Source organism: Scyliorhinus torazame, chromosome 15 (assembly GCF_047496885.1).
Source record: "Scyliorhinus torazame isolate Kashiwa2021f chromosome 15, sScyTor2.1, whole genome shotgun sequence".
Classification (NCBI taxonomy): domain Eukaryota; kingdom Metazoa; phylum Chordata; class Chondrichthyes; order Carcharhiniformes; family Scyliorhinidae; genus Scyliorhinus; species Scyliorhinus torazame.
In genome coordinates, this window is record NC_092721.1 from 213785569 (window position 1) to 213806532 (window position 20964).

The following is a 20964-nucleotide window of genomic DNA, read 5'->3' on the forward strand; positions in this document are numbered from 1 at the left end:
GGGAAGGAACGCCCGCTGATGTCTGAGAAGGAATGCCCACTGATGTCTGGGAAGGAACGCCCGCTGATGTCTGGGAAGGAACGCCCGCTGATGCACGGGAAGGAACGCCCGCTGATGCCTGGGATGGAACGCCCGCTGATGTCTGGGAAGGAACGCCCGCTGATGTCTGGGAAGGAACGCCCGCTGATGCCTGGGAAGGAACGCCCGCTGATGTCTGGGAAGGAACGCCCGCTGATGCCTGGGAAGGAACGCCCGCTGATGCCTTGGAAGGAACGCCCGCTGATGTCTGGGAAGGAATGCCCGCTGATGCACGGGAAGGAACGCCCGCTGATGTCTGGGAAGGAATGCCCGCTGATGTCTGGGAAGGAACGCCCGCTGATGTCTGGGAAGGAACGCCCACTGATGTCTGGGAAGGAACGGCCGCTGATGTCTGGGAAGGAACGCCCGCTGATGCCTGGGAAGGGACGCCCGCTGATGCACGGGAAGGAACGCCCGCTGATGTCTGGGAAGGAACGCCCACTGATGTCTGGGAAGGAATGCCCACTGATGTCTGGGAAGGAACGCCCGCTGATGCACGGGAAGGAACGGCCGCTGGTGCACGGGAAGGAACGCCCGCTGATGCACGGGAAGGAACGCCCGCTGATGCCTGGGAAGGAACGCACGCTGATGCCTGGGAAGGAACGGCCGCTGATGTCTGGGAAGGAACGCCCGCTGATGTCTGGGAAGGAACGCCCGCTGATGCACAGGAAGGAACGCACGCTGATGCACGGGAAGGAACGCCCGCTGATGCACGGGAAGGAACGCCCGCTGATGTCTGAGAAGGAACGCCCGCTGATGTCTGGGAAGGAACGCCCACTGATGTCTGGGAAGGAATGCCCACTGATGTCTGGGAAGGAATGCCCACTGATGTCTGGGAAGGAATGCCCACTGATGTCTGGGAAGGAACGCCCGCTGATGTCTGGGAAGGAATGCCCACTGATGTCTGGGAAGGAATGCCCACTGATGTCTGGGAAGGAATGCCCACTGATGTCTGGGAAGGAATGCCCACTGATGTCTGGGAAGGAATGCCCACTGATGTCTGGGAAGGAATGCCCACTGATGTCTGGGAAGGAACGCCCGCTGATGCACGGGAAGGAACGCCCGCTGATGTCTGGGAAGGAACGCCCGCTGATGCCTGGGATGGAACGCCCGCTGATGTCTGGGAAGGAACGCCCGCTGATGTCTGGGAAGGAACGCCCGCTGATGCCTGGGAAGGAACGCCCGCTGATGTCTGGGAAGGAACGCCCGCTGATGTCTGGGAAGGAACGCCCGCTGATGCCTGGGAAGGAACGCCCGCTGATGCCTGGGAAGGAACGCCCGCTGATGTCTGGGAAGGAACGCCCGCTGATGTCTGGGAAGGAATGCCCGCTGATGTCTGGGAAGGAATGCCCGCTGATGTCTGGGAAGGAACGCCCGCTGATGTCTGGGAAGGAACGGCCGCTGATGTCTGGGAAGGAACGCCCGCTGAAGCCTGGGAAGGGACGCCCGCTGATGCACGGGAAGGAACGCCCGCTGATGTCTGGGAAGGAACGCCCACTGATGTCTGGGAAGGAACGCCCGCTGATGTCTGAGAAGGAACGCCCGCTGATGTCTGAGAAGGAACGCCCGCTGATGCACGGGAAGGAACGGCCGCTGATGCACGGGAAGGAACGCCCGCTGATGCACGGGAAGGAACGCCGGCTGATGCACGGGAAGGAACGCCCGCTGATGCCTGGGAAGGAACGCCGGCTGATGTCTGGGAAGGAATGCCCACTGATGTCTGGGAAGGAATGCCCACTGATGTCTGGGAAGGAACGCCCGCTGATGCCTGGGAAGGAACGCCCGCTGATGCCCGGGAAGGAACGCCGGCTGATGCACGGGAAGGAACGCCCGCTGATGCCTGGGAAGGAACGCCGGCTGATGCACGGGAAGGAACGGCCGCTGATGTCTGGGAAGGAACGCCCGCTGATGCCTGGGAAGGAACGCCCACTGATGCACGGGAAGGAATGCCCGCTGATGCCCGGGAAGGAACGCCGGCTGATGCACGGGAAGGAACGCCCGCTGATGCACGGGAAGGAACGCCCGCTGATGCCTGGGTAGGAACGGCCGCTGATGCACGGGAAGGAACGCCCGCTGATGCACGGGAAGGAACGGCCGCTGATGCACGGGAAGGAACGCCCGCTGATGCATGGGAAGGAACGGCCGCTGATGCACGGGAAGGAACGCCCGCTGGTGCACGGGAAGGAACGGCCGCTGGTGCACGGGAAGGAACGCCCGCTGGTGCACGGGAAGGAACGCCCGCTGATGCACGGGAAAGAACGCCTGCTGATGTCTGGGAAGGAACGCCCGCTGATGTCTGGGAATGAACGCCCGCTGATGCCTGGGAAGGAACGCCCGCTGATGCCTGGGAAGGAACGCCCGCTGATGTCTGGGAAGGAACGCCCGCTGATGCCTGGGCAGGGATGCCCGCTGATGTCTGGGAAGGAACGCCCGCTGATGCCTGGGAAGGAACGCCCACTAATGTCTGGGAAGGAACGCCCGCTGATGTCTGGGAAGGAACGCCCACTGATGTCTGGGAAGGAACGGCCGCTGATGCACGGGAAGGAACGCCCACTAATGTCTGGGAAGGAACGCCCGCTGATGCCTGGGAAGGAACGCCCACTAATGTCTGGGAAGGAACGCCCACTGATGTCTGGGAAGGAACGCCCGCTGATGTCTGGGAAGGAACGCCCGCTGATGTCTGGGAAGGAACGCCCGCTGATGTCTGGGAAGGAACGCCCGCTGATGTCTGGGAAGGAACGCCCGCTGATGTCTGGGAAGGAACGCCCGCTGATGCCTGGGAAGGAACGCCCGCTGATGTCTGGGAAGGAACGCCCGCTGATGTCTGGGAAGGAACGCCCGCTGATGTCTGGGAAGGAACGCCCGCTGATGCACGGGAAGGAACGCCCGCTGATGTCTGGAAAGGAACGCCCGCTGATGTCTGGGAAGGAACGCCCGCTGATGTCTGGGAAGGAACGCCCGCTGATGCACGGGAAGGAACGCCCGCTGATGTCTAGGAAGGAACATCCGCTGATGTCTGGGAAGGAACGCCCGCTGATGTCTAGGAAGGAACATCCGCTGATGTCTGGGAAGGAATGCCCACTGATGTACGGGAAGGAACGCCCGCTGATGCACGGGAAGGAACGCCCTCTGATGTCTGGGAAGGAATGCCCATTGATGTACGGGAAGGAACGCCGGCTGATGCACGGGAAGGAACGCCCGCTGATGTCTGGGAAGGAATGCCCACTGATGCACGGGAAGGAACGCCCGCTGATGTCTGGGAAGGAATGCCCACTGATGTACGGGAAGGAACGCCGGCTGATGCACGGGAAGGAATGCCCGCTGATGTCTGGGAAGGAATGCCCACTGATCCACGGGAAGGAACGGCCGCTGATGCACGGGAAGGAACGCCCACTAATGTCTGGGAAGGAACGCCCGCTGATGCCTGGGAAGGAACGCCCACTAATGTCTGGGAAGGAACGCCCACTGATGTCTGGGAAGGAACGCCCGCTGATGTCTGGGAAGGAACGCCCGCTGATGTCTGGGAAGGAACGCCCGCTGATGCCTGGGAAGGAACGCCCGCTGATGCCTGGGAAGGAACGCCCGCTGATGTCTGGGAAGGAACGCCCGCTGATGTCTGGGAAGGAACGCCCGCTGATGTCTGGGAAGGAACGCCCGCTGATGTCTGGGAAGGAACGCCCGCTGATGCCTGGGAAGGAACGCCCGCTGATGTCTGGGAAGGAACGCCCGCTGATGTCTGGGAAGGAACGCCCGCTGATGTCTGGGAAGGAACGCCCGCTGATGCACGGGAGGGAACGCCCGCTGATGTCTGGAAAGGAACGCCCGCTGATGTCTGGGAAGGAACGCCCGCTGATGTCTGGGAAGGAACGCCCGCTGATGCACGGGAAGGAACGCCCGCTGATGTCTAGGAAGGAACATCCGCTGATGTCTGGGAAGGAACGCCCGCTGATGTCTAGGAAGGAACATCCGCTGATGTCTGGGAAGGAATGCCCACTGATGTACGGGAAGGAACGCCCGCTGATGCACGGGAAGGAACGCCCTCTGATGTCTGGGAAGGAATGCCCATTGATGTACGGGAAGGAACGCCGGCTGATGCACGGGAAGGAACGCCCGCTGATGTCTGGGAAGGAATGCCCACTGATGCACGGGAAGGAACGCCCGCTGATGTCTGGGAAGGAATGCCCACTGATGTACGGGAAGGAACGCCGGCTGATGCACGGGAAGGAATGCCCGCTGATGTCTGGGAAGGAATGCCCACTGATCCACGGGAAGGAACGGCCGCTGATGCACGGGAAGGAACGGCCGCTGATGCACGGGAAGGAACGCCCGCTGATGCACGGGAAGGAATGCCGGCTGATGCACGGGAAGGAACGGCCGCTGATGCCCGGGAAGGAACCCCCGTCCTTGAGGGACCTCAGCATGGTGACATTTTGCACTGGTTCACACACACATGAATCAGGCATAACACCACCTGAGGTGTCCACCATGCCATCAGAGGCCCCTGGGTGATTGGGCTCTGGGCAGTGGTAACCCGGAACTCTCGCTACCACACGGGCATCTTGGCACTGCCAGCCGGGCAGAGAATGTGCCAATGAGCCATGCTGGCAGTGCTAAGGTGCCCGGGGGCCATGCCCATGCCAGGGATTGATCCTGGGATACCCTGTCCTTGAAAGGATGGTGAGGGGTAGCTTGAGGACCCCTCAGGTTAAGTCGGGGCAGTGGGGTGGTCCGGGGGCTGTAGTGGGTCTCCGAGGGGCGCCGAGAGATCGGGGCGGCATTTAAAAAGAGCTCTTCCTGCACTGGCAAGCTGAGCTCGTCAACGCAAATCCGGCTTTGGCGGGGTGTTCCTGACCCAGGCCAAAACACAAGAAACTTGTTTGATAGACCCCGCCATGAAAACAGGACTCTCTTTTTGAGCGTTAAATTGCACCCGTTGACTCTGCCTGATTGTCTGTAAATTTTCCAAGCTTCCTGCTGTAACATTTTAATAATGGCTTCCAACAATTTACCAACAACAGATGTGAGGCTAGCTGGCCTGTAGTTTCCTGCTTTCTGTCTTCCTTCCTTTTTGAATAAAGGAGTTAAATTTGTTACTTTCCAATCTAATGGACCTTTCCTAAGTCTAGTGAATTTTGGGGAAATAATAATAATAATCTTTATTCGTATCACAAGTCAGTTTCCATTTACGCTGCAATGAAGTTACTGTGAAAATCCCCCAGTCGCCACATTCCCGCCTGTTCGGGTCACAGAGGGAGAATTCAGAATGTCCAATTCGCCTAACAGCACGTATTTCGGGACTTGTGGGAGGAAACCGGAGCACCCGGAGGAAACCCACGCAGACACGGGGAGAACGTGCAGACTCCGCACAGACAGTGACCCAAGCCGGGAATCGAACCTAGGACCTTGCCACTGTGAAGCAACAGTGCTAACCACTGTGTTACCATGCCTACATCAACTATTTTCTGAGGGTATAGCCCACAGATGTGTAATGGGGATGTGGGAGGGATTAAATGGGGGGTAGAGTCAGTGATAGGGAAGAATGTACATGGGGATGTGGGAGGGGGTTAAATGGGTGGGTAGAGTCAGTGATAGGGGAGAGTGTACATGGGGGTGTGGGGGGGGAGTGAATGGGGGGTAGAGTCAGTGATAGGGGAGAGTGTACATGGGGGTGTGGGAGGGGAGTGAATGGGTGGGTAGAGTCAGTGATAGGGGAGAGTGTACATGGGGATGTGGGAGGGGATTAAATGGGGGTAGAGTCAGTGATAGGGAAGAATGTACATGGGGATGTGGGAGGGGGTTAAATGGGTGGGTAGAGTCAGTGATAGGGGAGAGTGTACATGGGGGTGTGGGAGAGGAGTGAATGGGTGGCTAGAGTCAGTGATAGGGGAGGGTGCACATGGGGGTGTGGGAGGGGACTGAATGGGGGGGTAGAGTCAGTGATAGGGGAGAGTGTACATGGGGACGTGGGAGGGGACTGAATGGGGGGGTAGAGTCAGTGATAGGGGAGAGTGTACATGGGGATGTGGGAGGGGAGTGAATGGGGGGGTAGAGTCTGATAGGGGAGTGTGTACACGGGGATGTGGGAGAGGAGTGAATGGGGGGTAGAGTCAGTGATAGGGGAGAGTGTACATGGGGATGTGGGAGGGGGTTAAATGGGTGGGTAGAGTCAGTGAAGGGAGAGTATGAATGGCAGTTCACAAAATCACAGAATTGGTACAATGCAGAAGGATTCCATTCAGCCCATCTTGTCTGCACCTGCTCTCCAAATGAGCATCATGACTTAGCACCATTCCCTTACTTGTCCCGTGCCCCCAAACATTGTTTCTATTCAAATAAATATTGAATGCCTTCGCGACTGCCTCGATTGAATCTGTCTCCACCACACTCACAGACAGCGCATTGCAGACCCTAACCACTCACTGTGTGAATCTATCTCCACCACACTCACAGACAGTACATTCCAGATCCTAACCACTTGCTGTGTGAATCTGCCTCCACCACACTCACAGACAGTACATTCCAGATCCTAACCACTCGTTGTGTGACTCTGCCTCTACCACACTCACAGACAGTACATTCCTGATCCTAACCACTCACTGTGTGAATCTATCTCCACCACACTCACAGACAGTACATTCCAGATCCTAACCACTCGCTGTGTGAATCTGTCTCCACCCCACTCACAGACAGTGCATTCCAGATCCTAACCACTCGCTGAGTGAATCTGTCTCCACCACACTCTCAGACAGTACATTGCAGATCCTAACCACTCGCTGTGTGAATCTGTCTCCACCACACTCACAGATGGTACATTCCAGACCCTAACCACTCGCTGTGTGAATCTGCCTCCACCACACTCAGACAGTACATTCCAGATTCTAACCACTCGCTGTGTGAATCTGTCTCCACCAAACTCACAGACAGTACATTCCAGATCCTAACCACTCACTGTGTGAATCTGTCTCTCTCACTCTCAGACAGTACATTCCGCATCTTAACCACTCGCTGTGTGAATCTGCCTCCACCACACTCACAGACAGTGCATTCCAGATCCTAACCACTCGCTGTGTGAATCTGCCTCCACCACATTCTCAGACAGTACATTCCGCATCCTAACCACTCGCTGTGTGAATCTGTCTCCACCACACTCACAGACAGTACATTCCGCATCCTAACCACTGGCTGTGTTTTTTCTCAGATCACATTTGCCTTTTTGAAAATCAGTTTACATCTGTGCCCTCTGATTCTTGGTCCTTTTATAATCAGGAACAGTTTCTCCCAATCTAGTCTGTCCATTCCCACTCATTATTTTGAACAAATCTCCTCTTTGCCTACTTTTCTCCCAGGAGATCAGTTGTGTTTATATTAAATAACCAGAGGCTGGTTTAGCTCAGTGGGCTAGACAGCTGGTTAGGATGCAGAACAAGGCCAGCAGCACGGGTTCAATTCCCGTACCAGCTGAGAATTCTGAATTCTCCCTCTGTGTACCCGAACAGGCGCCGGAATGTGGCGACTAGGGGCTTTTCACAGTAACTTCATTGCAGTGTTAATGTCAGCCTACTTGTGAGAAAAATAAAAAAAGTAGTGAGGTGGGCGTGTCAGGTTGGGGGAGCGTGGCCTTGTTCTCTCGGTAATTCTGGTCATCACAGATTGTTCTCCTGTTTTCAGGCTGCCGTGAAGGAGATAATTATGTTCCGTACTCGCCACCTCTGGCTCGTGGAAGCTTATCAAATGGTGCACATGTGGAGTTTGGATGAACTGGAGAAACTGCGCGGTTGGAAACCACAACAGTACCAAAACCGCATCATGCAACTGAAGAAATGGCTGGGTCGGTTAAAAGGAATGGCTCGCCTCTTTGTGACGAGGAATCGGATTCTAGTATTAGACTGCTTGGCCATTCAGGACAGAATGGGTATGTGCAGCTGGTAAACCCACTGTTATGGGCCAGGGTTTAGAGAACCCGAAAGTGTATCATGGAGTTTACCTGACCCACAGCTTTTAATAGATTGTGGTTATGGGGAGCACATGGGACCCACTTTCCAGGTGCGATGCAACAGAGACCTTAACTATTTTTAAACAAAATGTTTATTCTATGAATTCAGTTTACATTTTATAAATACACAGTAAACATTTTATCAACTACCAACACAACTACCCCCCACAGATACAGTACTCTATAGGTAACCCTTAATAACTTTCCTAACAGCATCCATAAGCCAAACACCCTTTTTAACAAAGCAGTAGGTACAAATTCTTTACACAAGACAGTTATCACTTTTAAATTATCAAGTGGACTGGACACCTTTTAGCATACAGGGAGAGAGACAAAATGAACCTTCCTTGTCTGAATTGAGCTTTCAACTGCCTAAAACAAAAGCAAAACACAAAGCCACAAACAGCTTCCAGCTCAAAACGAAAGTAAAATCCAGAGACACAACCCAGCGCCACCCTCACAATGACATCACTGCAGCTATTTGATAAACACCCATTTCTTAAAGGTACACTCCCATGACACCCATCAACATTCCTCTTGCTGCAATGGGCAGTGCCATGCCGGAATGCCCATGTCACCCAACCCAAACACATTGGTGTATTCCTTTCTGTTCCAGTTCCCCTGCTGAAGTCCATAAAACTGGATATTCTGAGTTTCTTAAAGTTGGAGTGTGAAAATCGCACCAGGGAACTGATCACTGATCTGACTGAAGCAATCAAGCAAATGCAACAGAAACCAACAGAATATGTTGCCTTTGCCTTTTACTTGAGCAAGGTATGTACTGGGGCAATTATTGTTTTAAAAATTCATTTTATGGGATGTGGGCGTCGCTGGTTAGGCCAGTATTTATTGCCCATCCCTAGTTGCCCTTCAGGAGGTGGTGGTGAGTTGCCTTCTTGAACCTCCTGCAGTCCCTGAGGTGTAGGTACACCCGCTGTGCTGTTAGGGAGGGAGTTCCAGGATTTTGACCCAGTGACAGTGAAGGAACGGTTCCCAGGTATCTACTGCTCTTGTCCTCCTGTGTTGGAGATGGTTGAACATAGAACATACAGTGCAGAAGGAGGCCATTCGGCCCATCGAGTCTACACCAACCCATTCAAGCCCTCACTTCCACCCTATCCCAGTAACCCAATAACCCCTCCTAACCTTTTTGTTTTTTTGGTCACTAAGGGCAATTTATCACAGCCAATCCACCTAACCTGCACGTCTTTGGGCTATGGGAGGAAACCGGAGCACCCGGAGGAAACCCACGCACACATGGGGAGAACATGCAAACTCCGCACAAACAATGACCCAGTGGGAAATCGAACCTGGGACCCTGGCGCTGTGAAGCCACAGTGCTATCCACGTGTGCTACCGTGCTGCTCCAAAAGAGGTTGAGAGGAGGTTTACTGGACTGATACCTGGAATAAATGGGTTGTCTTGTGAGAAAAGGTTAGACAAACTGGACTTGTTTCCACTGGAGATTAAAAAAGTGAGGGGTGACGATTGAAGTTTATAAGATCCTGAACGGTATTGACAAGGAGAATGGGGAAATTATGTTTTTTCTTGTGGGTGAGTCCAGAACCAGGGAGCACTGTTTTGAAATTAGGGATTGCCCTCGTGAGGAGAAACTTTTTCTCTCAGAGGATTGTGCGACTTTGGAACTCTTTGCCGCAGAAGGCGTTGGAGGTGACGTCATCGAGTATTTTGACGGCAGAGGTGGATAGATTGGATTGGATTTGTTTATTGTCACATGTACCGAGGTACAGTGAAAAGTATTTTTCTGCGAGCAGCTCAACAGATCATTAAGTACATGAACTGAAAAGGGAATAAAATAAAATACAGAATAGGGCAACACAAAGTCCACAGTGTAAATACATAGACACTGGCATCGGGTGAAGCATACAGGGTGTAGTGTTAATGAGGTCAGTCCATAAGAGGGTTGTTTAGGAGTCTGGTGACAGTGGGGAAGAAGCTGTTTTTGAGTCTGTTCGTGCGTGTTCTCAGACTTCTGTATCTCCTGCCCGATGGAAGAAGTTGGAAGAGTGGGTAAGCCGGGTGGGAGGGGTCTTTGATTATGCTGCCTGCTTTCCCCAGGCAGCGGGAGGTGTGGATGGAGTCAATGGATGGGAGGCAGGTTCGTGTGATGGACTGGGCGGTGTTCACGACTCTCTGAAGTTTCTTGCGGTCCTGGGCCGAGCAGTTGCCATACCAGGCTGTGATGCAGCCTGATAGGATGCTTTCTATGGTGCATCTGTAAAAGTTGGCAAAAGTCAATGTGGACATGCCAAATTTCCTTAGTTTCCTGAGGAAGTATAGGCGCTGTTGTGCTTTCTTGGTGGGAGCGTCGACGTGGGTGGACCAGGACAGATTATTGTTAGGCACGGGAATCAGAGTGTTAGGATACCAGATCAGACCCAATTCATGTTCGGATCCCGGTCCAAAAAATTTCTGTTTGTAAAACTGAGGAAAGGATACTTCACGCCAGGATTGAGGACTCTGACCAATAGGAATCTTTTATGTGAAATCAAACTTTAATTTAAACACAGAATTAATCACATTAACATCAAATAAAAGGAAAAACTTTAACTTATGCCGTACACCTTCACTAAAAATATTCCAACAAACAACCCCAATACAGTTTTTCAAAAATTAATTTACGGAAAGTGTACGTCGCTGGTTAGCCCAGCATTTATTACCCATCCCTAGTTGCCCTTCAGAAGGTGGTGATGAATTGCCTTCTTGAACTGCTGCAGTCCCTAAGGTGTAGGTACACCCACTGTGCTGTTAGGGAGGGAGTTCCAGGATGTTGCCCCAGTGACAGTGAAGGAACGGCGATATATTTCCAAGGCAGGATGGTGAGTGACTTGGAGGGGAACCTCCAGGTGGTGGGGTTCCCAGGTATGCCCTTGTCCTTCTAGATGGTAGTGGTCGTGGGTTTGGAAGGTGTTGTCTAAGGAACCTTGGTGAGTTACTGCAGTGCACCTTGTAGACGGTTCACACGGCGGTGGTAGACAGTTTGAATATTTGTGGAATGGGGAGCAATCAAGCGGGCTGCTTTGTCCTGGATAGTGTTGAGCGCCTTGAATATTGTTGGAGCTGCACTCATCCAGGCAAGTGGAGAGTATTCCATTACACTCCTGACTTGAGTACGAAGTCTTACAACACCAGGTTAAAGTCCAACAGGTTTGTTTCGATGTCACTAGCTTTCGGAGGGCTGCTCCTTCCTCAGGTGAATGAAGAGGTCTGTTCCAGAAACACATATATAGACAAATTCAAAGATGCCAAACAATGCTAGGAATGCGAGCATTAGCAGGTGATTAAATCTTTACAGATCCAGAGATGGGGTAACCCCAGGTTAAAGAGATGTGAATTGTCTCAAGCCAGGACAGTTGGTAGGATTTTGCAGGCCAGATGGTGGGGGATGAATGTAATGTGACATGAATCCCAGGTCCCGGTTGAGGCCGCACTCATGTGTGCGGAACTTGGCTATAAGTTTCTGCTCGGCGATTCTGCGTTGTCGCGGGTCCTGAAGGCCGCCTTGGAGAACGCTTACCCGGAGATCAGAGGCTGAATGCCCTTGACTGCTGAAGTGTTCCCCGACTGGAAGGGAACATTCCTGCCTGGTGATTGTTGCGCTATGTCCGTTCATTCGTTGTCGCAGCGTCTGCATGGTCTCGCCAATGTACCACGCTTCAGGACATCCTTTCCTGCAGCGTATGAGGTAGACAACGTTGGCCGAGTCGCACGAGTATGTACCGCGTACCTGGTGGGTGGTGTTCTCACGTGTAATAGTGGTATCCATGTCGATGATCTGGCACGTCTTGCAGAGATTACCATGACAGGGTTGTGTGGTGTCGTGGTCACTGTTCTGAAGACTGGGTAGTTTGCTGCAAACAATGGTTCGTTCGAGGTTGCGCGGTTGTTTGAAGGCAAGTAGTGGGGGTGTGGGGATGACCTTGGCAAGATGTTCATCGTCATCAATGACGTGTTGAAGGCTGTGAAGAAGATGACGTAGTTTCTCCGTTCCGGGGAAGTACTGGACGACGAAGGGTATTCTGTCGGTTGTGTCCCATGTTTGTCTTCTGAGGAGGTCGGTCCGGTTTTTCGCTGTGGCGCGTTGGAACTGTCGATCGATGAGTCGAGTGCCATATCCCGTTCGTACGAGGGCATCTTTCAACGTCTGTAGATGTCTGTTACTCTCCTCCTCGTCTGAGCAGATCCTGTGTATACGGAGCGCTTGTCCATAGGGGATGGCTTCTTTAATGTGTTTAGGGTGGAAGCTGGAGAAGTGGAGCATCATGAGGTTATCCGTGGGTTTGCGGTAAAGCGAAGTGCTGAGGTGACCGTCCTTGATGGAGACGAGTGTGTCCAAGAATGCAACTGATTTTGGAGAGTAGTCCATGGTGAGTCTGATGGTTGGATGGAACTTATTAATGTCATTGTGTAGTCGTTTCAGTGATTCTTCGCCGTGGGTCCAAAGGAAAAAAATGTCATCGATGTATCTGGTGTATAACATCGGTTGAAGGTCCTGTGCGATGAGTAGGTCCTGTTCAAACTTGTGCATGAAGATGTTGGCGTATTGGGGTGCGAATTTGGTCCCCATGGCTGTTCCGTGCATCTGAATGAAGAACTTGTTGTCGAAGGTGAAGACGTTGTGATCCAGAACGAAGCGGATGAGTTGCAGAATTGCGTCTGGAGATTGGCAGTTGTCGGTGTTGAGTACTGAGGCTGTTGCAGCAATGCCGTCGTCATGGGGGATGCTGGTGTAGAGTGCCGAGACGTCCATTGTGACGAGGAATGTTCCTGGTTCAACTGGTCCATGGGTGCTGAGTTTCTGTAGGAATTCCGTCGTGTCGCGACAGAAGCTGGGTGTACCTTGTACGATGGGTTTCAAGATGCCCTCGATGTAGCCAGAGAGGTTCTCACACAGGGTCCCATTGCCTGAAACGATAGGGCGGCCTGGTATGTTGGCCTTATGTATTTTTGGGAGGCAGTAGAGATCTCCAATGCGGGGAGTACGTGGGATGAGAGCACGTAGGGTGCTCTGAAGATCTGGATCCAAGGTCTTGATCAGTCTGTTAAGTTGGCGGATGTGTTCCTTGGTCGGATCTGCGGGTAACTGTCTGTAGTGTTCTTGGTTGTTCAGTTGTCGGTATACTTCTTTGCAGTAGTCCGTTCTGTTCAGTACGACAGTGGCCCCCCCTTTGTCTGCTGGTTTGATGACGATGCTGTGGTTGGTCTTGAGAGCGTGGATGGCATTGCGTTGTGCTTGGGTGACGTTCGGGGTTGTCTTGTGAATGCGACTGATGAATCTGGCATTGACGCGACTCCTGACGGCTTGAGCATACATGTCGAGTCTAAGGCAGCGGCCTTCCGGAGGGGTCCAATTCGACTCTTTCCTCTTCGGTTGCCGCACCGCAGATCTCTCGGTCTGCTGTTCCGGTTCATTGGTAGTCTGCTTGGGTTCGCTGTTGGCCTCTTGGGGTCTGTGGAAGAATTCCCGGAGCCTCATTCGCCTGATGAATTCCTCCGTGTCTGCCGCGAGACTGATGGGGTCCATTTTGGTGGTGATGCAGAAATTAAGCCCTCTGCTGAGGACTTCGATTTTGTCTGGTTGAAGGGCGTAGTCTGACAAGTTGACAATAGATTTTCCTGTATTGTTTTCTACTGTGACACCGGGGGTGGCTTGGTTGCTGCCGGTGGTGATGCCAAGTTTCTCAAGCTTTCTGTTCTTGGTATGCATATAGGTGGCATAGTATTGTTGTCTCATCTGTTTGGCGGTGTTCCGCGGCTGGTCTGCTGCATCCTGAGCGCAAGTTGAGAATATGGCCTCTAGCTTGGTTTCCAGGTTGCGTCGTCTGACTTGTGCCTTGTAGATGGTGGACAGGCTCTGGGGGGGTCAGGAGGTGAGTTGATCGCTGCAGGATTCCTAGCCTTTGACCTGCCCTGGTAGCCACAGTATTAATATAGCTAGTCCAGTTCAGTTTCTGATCAATGGTAACCCCCCAGGATGTTGATTGTGGGAGATTCAGCGATGGTAATGCCATTGAAGCATTAATTCCAGATATTTTATTAAGTTTAAACTCCACTACCTGCCGTGGTGGGATTTGAACCCAGGTCCCCAGATCATTATCCTGGGTCTCTAGATTACTAGCCCAGCGACAATACCACTATGCCACCACCTGCCCTAAATGCCACATCATCAAAGTTAACAGAACAGGTTTAATTGCTTATCTGGGTAGACCTTTTCGGGAGAGACCCTTTCAAGATCCAGTGCACATCGATCTTGTCAAACCCTTCTGCCCAACCTAACAGCATTTGGCAAAACTCAATCTGCTGCTCCCATTAATTACGTTAATTACATCTCCCACTGAGATGTCCCATGACCTGCTTAGCTAGGACTAAACACAATCCCTCAGATTGTCTATACCCCAGGGAACCATCTGAAATACAAGCACTGTTAGTCCTTTAACTGTAATCAAGTAAGTGGCTGGAATGAATGATTACCTCACTCTTACGGCACCTTAATTACACCTTTAGCAGACACACAGTCTGGGTACTTTAACCTAGGTTTTTTAATAATAATGCTGCAAAACATACATACCTTACCCAGGCTTTTAATAACATAATGTGGAGATGCTGGTGTTGGACTGGGGTGAACACAGTAAGAAGTCTTACAACACCAGGTTAAAGTCCAACAGGTTTGTTTCGATATCACTAGCTTTCGGAGCGCTGCTTCCTCACTCACCTGAGGAAGGAGCAGTGCTCCGAAAGCTAGTGATATCGAAACAAACCTGTTGGACTTTAACCTGGTGTTGTAAGACTTCGTACTTTAATAACGTAACTTAAATATGTATAATAATTGTTTACATTCATCACAAAAGGTCATCAGGGATAAATGGGAATGTGGAGCTCAACACAAACTGATCATCCATGATCTTATTGAATAACAGAGCAGGATCGAGGGGCCGAATTACCTACTTCCACTGCTTTTTTGTATGTTCATATGTTCTAAATGATAGAGGTCCTGGATGTAGTTGGAGCTGCACTCATCCAGGCAAGTGGAGAGTATCCCATCCCACTCCTGACTTGTGCCTTGTGAACAGGCTTTGAGGGGCCAGGAGGTGAGTTACCCGCCGCAGGATTCCTAGCCTTTGACCTGCCCTGGTAGCTACAGTATTTATATGGCTAGTCCAGTTCAGTTTCTGATCAATGGTAACACCGCGGCCCCTCCCCACCCCCAGGATGTTGGTAGTGGGTAATTCAGTGATGGTAATGCCATTGAATGTCAAGGGGAGATGGTTAGACTCAGGAGATGGGTGGCACGATGGTACAGTGGTTAGCACTGCTGCCTCACAGCTCCAGGAAACTGGGTTCAATTCCAGCCTCGGGTGACTGTCTGTGTAGAGTCTGCACGTTCTCCCCGTGTCTGCGTGGGTTTCCTCCGGGTGTTTTGGTTTCCTCCCACAGTCCAAAGATGTGCAGGTTAAGTGGGGTTATGGGGTTACGAGGATAGGGCATGTTTCAAGTGTTTTTGTTCAGGTCCCTGATGTGAGCTGCGACACCAGTTGAGATGCTGCTACTGGACTCATTGTTCCCAGGATGGATTATAGATTATATTGTTGGATATTCAGCCAGCAAAGCCTCACTCCCAGTGAGTGTTCCCTTTTCTTTTTTTAAAAAATATATTTTATTCAAGTTTTTTGGCCAAACATAACAGTACATAGTGTTTCTTTTACACAACAATAAAGCAATATAAATAACAGTGGCCAGTTTTAAACAAATAAATAAATAATATATAAACAAAAACAAGAACAAAACTGAATGGCAACTGCCTTGTCCAAAATAAATACTCTCCAAAAATACAATCCAACAATCCAATATACAATTACCTATAACAAATACCTATACATATTATACATATACAATAACATCTCTGAGAGTCCGTCCGATTTCCCCCCCCCACCCCCCCTCCCCCTCTCCCCCCCCTGGGTTGCTGCTGTTGTCTACTTCTTTTCCATTCCTTCTATCTTTCTGTGAGGTAGTCGACGAACGGTTGCCACCGCCTGGTGAACCCCTGAGCCGAACCCCTTAACACGAACTTAATCCGTTCTAACTTTATAAACCCTGCCATGTCGTTTATCCAGGTCTCCACACCCGGGGGTTTGGCTTCCTTCCACATTAACAATATCCTGCGCCGGGCTACTAGGGACGCAAAGGCCAAAACATCAGCCTCTCTCGCCTCCTGCACCCCCGGCTCTTCTGCAACCCCAAATATAGCCAACCCCCAGCTTGGTTCGACCCGGACCCCCACCACCTTCGAAAGCACCTTTGCCACCCCCACCCAGAACCCCTGTAGCGCCGGGCATGACCAGAACATGTGGGTGTGATTCGCTGGGCCTCTCGAGCATCTCGCACACCTATCCTCTATCCAAAAAAATTTACTAAGCCGTGCTCCAGTCATATGCGCCCTGTGTAACACCTTAAATTGTATCAGACTTAGCCTGGCACACGAGGACGATGAGTTTACCCTACGTAGGGCATCAGCCCACAGCCCCTCCTCAATCTCCTCCCCCAGTTCTTCTTCACATTTCCCTTTCAGCTCATCTACCATGATCTCCCCCTCGTCCCTCATTTCCCTGTATATGTCACCTTACCATCCCCTACCCATGTCTCTGAGTTCACTCTATCCTGCACCTCCTGCGTCGGGAGCTGCGGGAATTCCCTCACCTGTTGCCTCGCAAAAGCCCTCAATTGCATGTACCAAAATGCATTCCCTTGGGGCAACCCATATTTTTCAGTCAGTGCTCCCAGTCTCGCAAACGTCCCATCTACAAACAGATCTCTCAGTTGCACTACCCCAGCTCTTTGCCATGCTCCAAATCCCCCATCCATTCTCCCCGAAACAAACCTATGATTGTTTCTTATCGGGGACCGCACCGAAGCTCCCGTCCTTCCCCTATGCCGTCTCCACTGCCCCCAAATTTTCAATGTAGCCACCACCACCGGGCTTGTGGTGTATTTCTTTGGTGAGAACGGCAACGGCGCCGTCACCATTGCTTGCAGGCTAGTCCCCCTGCAGGACGCCCTCTCCAATCTCTTCCACGCCGCTCCCTCCCCTTCGCCCATCCACTTACACACCATTGAAACATTGGCGGCCCAGTAGTACTCACTTAGGCTCGGTAGTGCCAGCCCCTCCCTGTCCCTACTACACTGCAAGAATCCCCTCCTCACTCTCGGGGTCTTCCCAGCCCACACAAAACTCATAATACTCTTCTCGATTCTTTTGAAAAAAGCCTTCGTGATCACCACCGGGAGGCACTGAAACACAAAAAGGAATCTCGGGAGGACCACCATTTTAACCGCCTGCACCCTACCTGCCAATGACAGGGACACCATGTCCCATCTCTTAAAGCCCTCCTCCACCTGTTCCACCAACCGCGTTAAATTAAGCCTGTGTAATGTACCCCAATTCTTGGCTATCTGGATCCCCAAGTACCGGAAGTCCCTTGTTAACTTCCTCAACGGTAAATCCTCTATCTCTCTGCTCTGCTCCCCTGGATGCACCACAAACAACTCACTTTTCCCCATGTTCAGTTTATACCCTGAAAAATCCCCAAACTCCCCAAGTATCCGCATTATCTCTGGCATCCCCTCTGCTGGGTCCGCCACATATAGTAACAAATCGTCCGCATACAGAGATACCCGGTGTTCTTCTCCCCCTCTGAGTACTCCCCTCCACTTCCTGGAACCCCTCAATGCTATGGCCAGGGGTTCAATCGCCAGTGCAAACAATAACGGGGACAGAGGACATCCCTGCCTCATCCCTCTATGGAGCCGAAAATAGTCAGACCCCCGTCCATTCGTGACCACGCTCGCCATCGGGGCCCTTTACAGCAACTGTACCCACCTGATATACCCATCCCCAAAACCAAATCTCCCCAGCACCTCCCACAAATAATCCCACTCCACTCTATCAAATGCTTTCTCGGCATCCATCGCCACCACTATCTCCGCTTCCCCCTCTGGTGGGGGCATCATCAATACCCCTAGCAGCCTCCGTATATTTGTATTCAGCTGTCTCCCCTTCACAAACCCAGTTTGGTCCTCATGAACCACGCCCGGGATACAATCCTCTATCCTCATTGCCATTACCTTGGCCAGAACCTTAGCGTCCACATTCAGGAGGGAAATGGGCCTGTAGGACCCGCATTGCAGCGGGTCTTTTTCCTTCTTTAGGAGGAGCGATATCATTGCCTCTGACATAGTCGGGGGCAGCTGCCCCCTTTCCCTAGCCTCATTAAAAGTTCTCATCAGTAGCGGGGCCAGCAAGTCCATATATTTCCTATAGAATTCAACTGGGAATCCGTCTGGTCCCGGGGCCTTCCTCGCCTGCATGCTCCCAATCCCTTTCACCACTTCCTCCGTCTCAATCTGTGCTCCCAGTCCCACCCTCTCCTGCTCCTCCACCTTAGGAAATTCCAGCTGATCCAGAAAGCACATCATTCTCTCCTTCCCATCCGGGGGCTGAGCTTCATATAGTCTTTCGTAAAATGCCTTGAACACTCCATTCACTCTCTCCGCTCCCTGCTCCATCTCTCCCTCCTCATCTCTCACCCCCCCATCTCCCTCGCTGCTCCCCTTTTCCTCAGTTGGTGGGCCAGCAACCTGCTCGCCTTCTCCCCGTATTCGTACTGTACACCCTGTGCCTTCCTCCATTGTGCCTCTGCATTACCCGTAGTCAACAAGTCAAATTCTACATGTAGCCTTTGCCTTTCCCTGTACAGTCCCTCCTCCGGTGCCTCCGCATATTGTCTGTCCACCCTCAGAAGTTCTTTCAACAACCATTCCCTTTCCCTGCCCTCCTGCTTTCCTTTATGTGCCCTAATAGATATCAGCTCCCCTCTAACCACTGCCTTCAGCGCCTCCCAGACCACTCCCACCTGTACCTCCCCATTATCATTGAGTTCCAAGTACCTATCAATACACCCCCTCACCCTTAAACACCCCCCCCCCTCACCTGCCAATAATCCCATGTCCATTCTCCAGGGTGGACGCTGTTGTTTTTCTTCCCCTATCTCCAGGTCCACCCAATGTGGAGCATGATCCGAAATAGCTATAGCCGTGTACTCCGTCACCGTCACCTTTGGGATCAGTGCCCGTCCCAAAACAAAAAAATCTATTAGTGAATAAACTTTGTGGACATAGGAGAAAAACGAAAACTCCTTACTCCTAGGTCTACTAAATCTCCAGGGGTCTACTCCTCCCTAAAGTCCTTAAGGACCCTCGCTGCAGCCGGCCTCCTTCCGGTCCTGGACCTCGATCTGTCCAGCCCTGGGTCCAGCACCGAATTAAAATCTCCACCCATTACCAACTTCCCCACTTCTAGGTCCGGGATTCATCCTAACATACACCTCATAAAGCTGGCATCATCCCAGTTCGGGGCATATACGTTCACTAATACCACCGCCTCCCCTTGCAATTTGCCATTCACCATCACGTATCTGCCCCCACTATCCGCCACTATAGTCTTTGCCTCAAACATTACCCGCTTCCCCACTAGTATGGCCACCCCCCAGTTTTTTGCGTCTTGCCCCGAATGAAACACCTGCCCCACCCATCCTTTGCGTAGTCTGACCTGGTCTATCAGCTTCAGATGCGTCTCCTGAAGCATAACCACATCTGCCTTAAGTTTCTTTAGGTGTGCGAGTACCCATGCCCTCTTAATCGGTCCGTTCAGCCCTCTCACATTCCACGTGATCAACCGGGTTGGGGGGCTCTTTACCCCCCCCCCTTGACGACTAGCCATCTCCTTTTTCAATCCAGCTCCTCACCCGGTTCCCACGTAGCCGTATCTCCCCCAAGCGGCGCCCCCCGCCCCGACCCCCCCCCCCCCATACCAGCTCCCCCTTCTCCCCAGCAGCAGCAACCCAGTTAACCCCCCCCCCGCTAGATCCCAAACTAGCGTAATTGCACCCCCCATGTTGCTCCCAGAAGTCAGCAAACTCTGGCCGACCTCGGCTTCCCCCCGTGACCTCGGCTCACACTGTGCGAGGCCCCCTCCTTCCTGCTTCCCTGTTCCTGCCGTGATTACCATAGCACGGGAACAAAGCCCCGCTTCCCTTTTGGCCCCACCCCCAATGGCCGGCGCCCTCAGCTCCTCATCCTCCCTCCCCCCCTCCCCCACGACATGGGGAAGAAAGAAAAGTTACAGGGTCGCAGGATTAACAACTTGGGAAGTCATCTCTTCCCTCTTTTCCCCCCCTTCATCCCACATATTCACCCCCCCACTTTGTCTCAAACTTTCTTTTTATGGCCCGCTCACTCCAGTTTCTCCTCGACAATAAATGTCCACGCCTCATCTGCCGTTTCAAAGTAGTGGTGTTTCCCTTGATGTGTGACCCACAGTCTTGCCGGTTGCAGCATTCCAAATTTAATCTTCCGTTTGTGCAGCACCGCCTTGGCCCGATTAAAGCTTGCCCTCCTTCTCGCCACCTCCGCACTCCAATCTTGATATACGCGGAACACCGCGTTCTCCCACCTACTGCTCCGAGTTTTCTTTGCCCATCTGAGGACCATCTCTCTGTCCTTATATCGGAGAAATCTCACCACTATGGCTCGAGGAATTTCTCCAGCCCTCGGTCTTCGCGCCATAACCCGATAGGCTCCCTCCACCTCCAACGGACCCGTCGGGGCCTCCGATCCCATTAACGAGTGCAGCATCGTGCTCACATATGCCCCGACGTCCGCCCCTTCTACACCTTCGGGAAGACCAAGAATCCTTAAATTCTTCCTCCTCGCATTATTCTCCAGCACCTCCAGCCTTTCCACACACCTTTTGTGTTGTGCCTCGTGCATCTCCGTTTTCACCACCAGGCCCTGTATGTCGTCCTCATTCTCAGCAGCCT

The 20964-nt window shown here is 52.4% G+C and overlaps 1 protein-coding gene across 1 annotated transcript in view; it reads left to right on the plus strand.

Annotated features, from left to right (window-relative positions):
- The window catches only part of LOC140391352 (dynein heavy chain domain-containing protein 1-like), a 225875-nt gene that overhangs the window by 158193 nt on the left and 46718 nt on the right, over positions 1-20964 (plus strand). Inside the window, exons 11-12 of the mRNA XM_072475931.1 lie at positions 7747-7990; positions 8688-8845. Coding sequence (XP_072332032.1) covers positions 7747-7990; positions 8688-8845 — 402 coding nt within the window. The remainder of the gene's footprint in view (positions 1-7746; positions 7991-8687; positions 8846-20964) is intronic.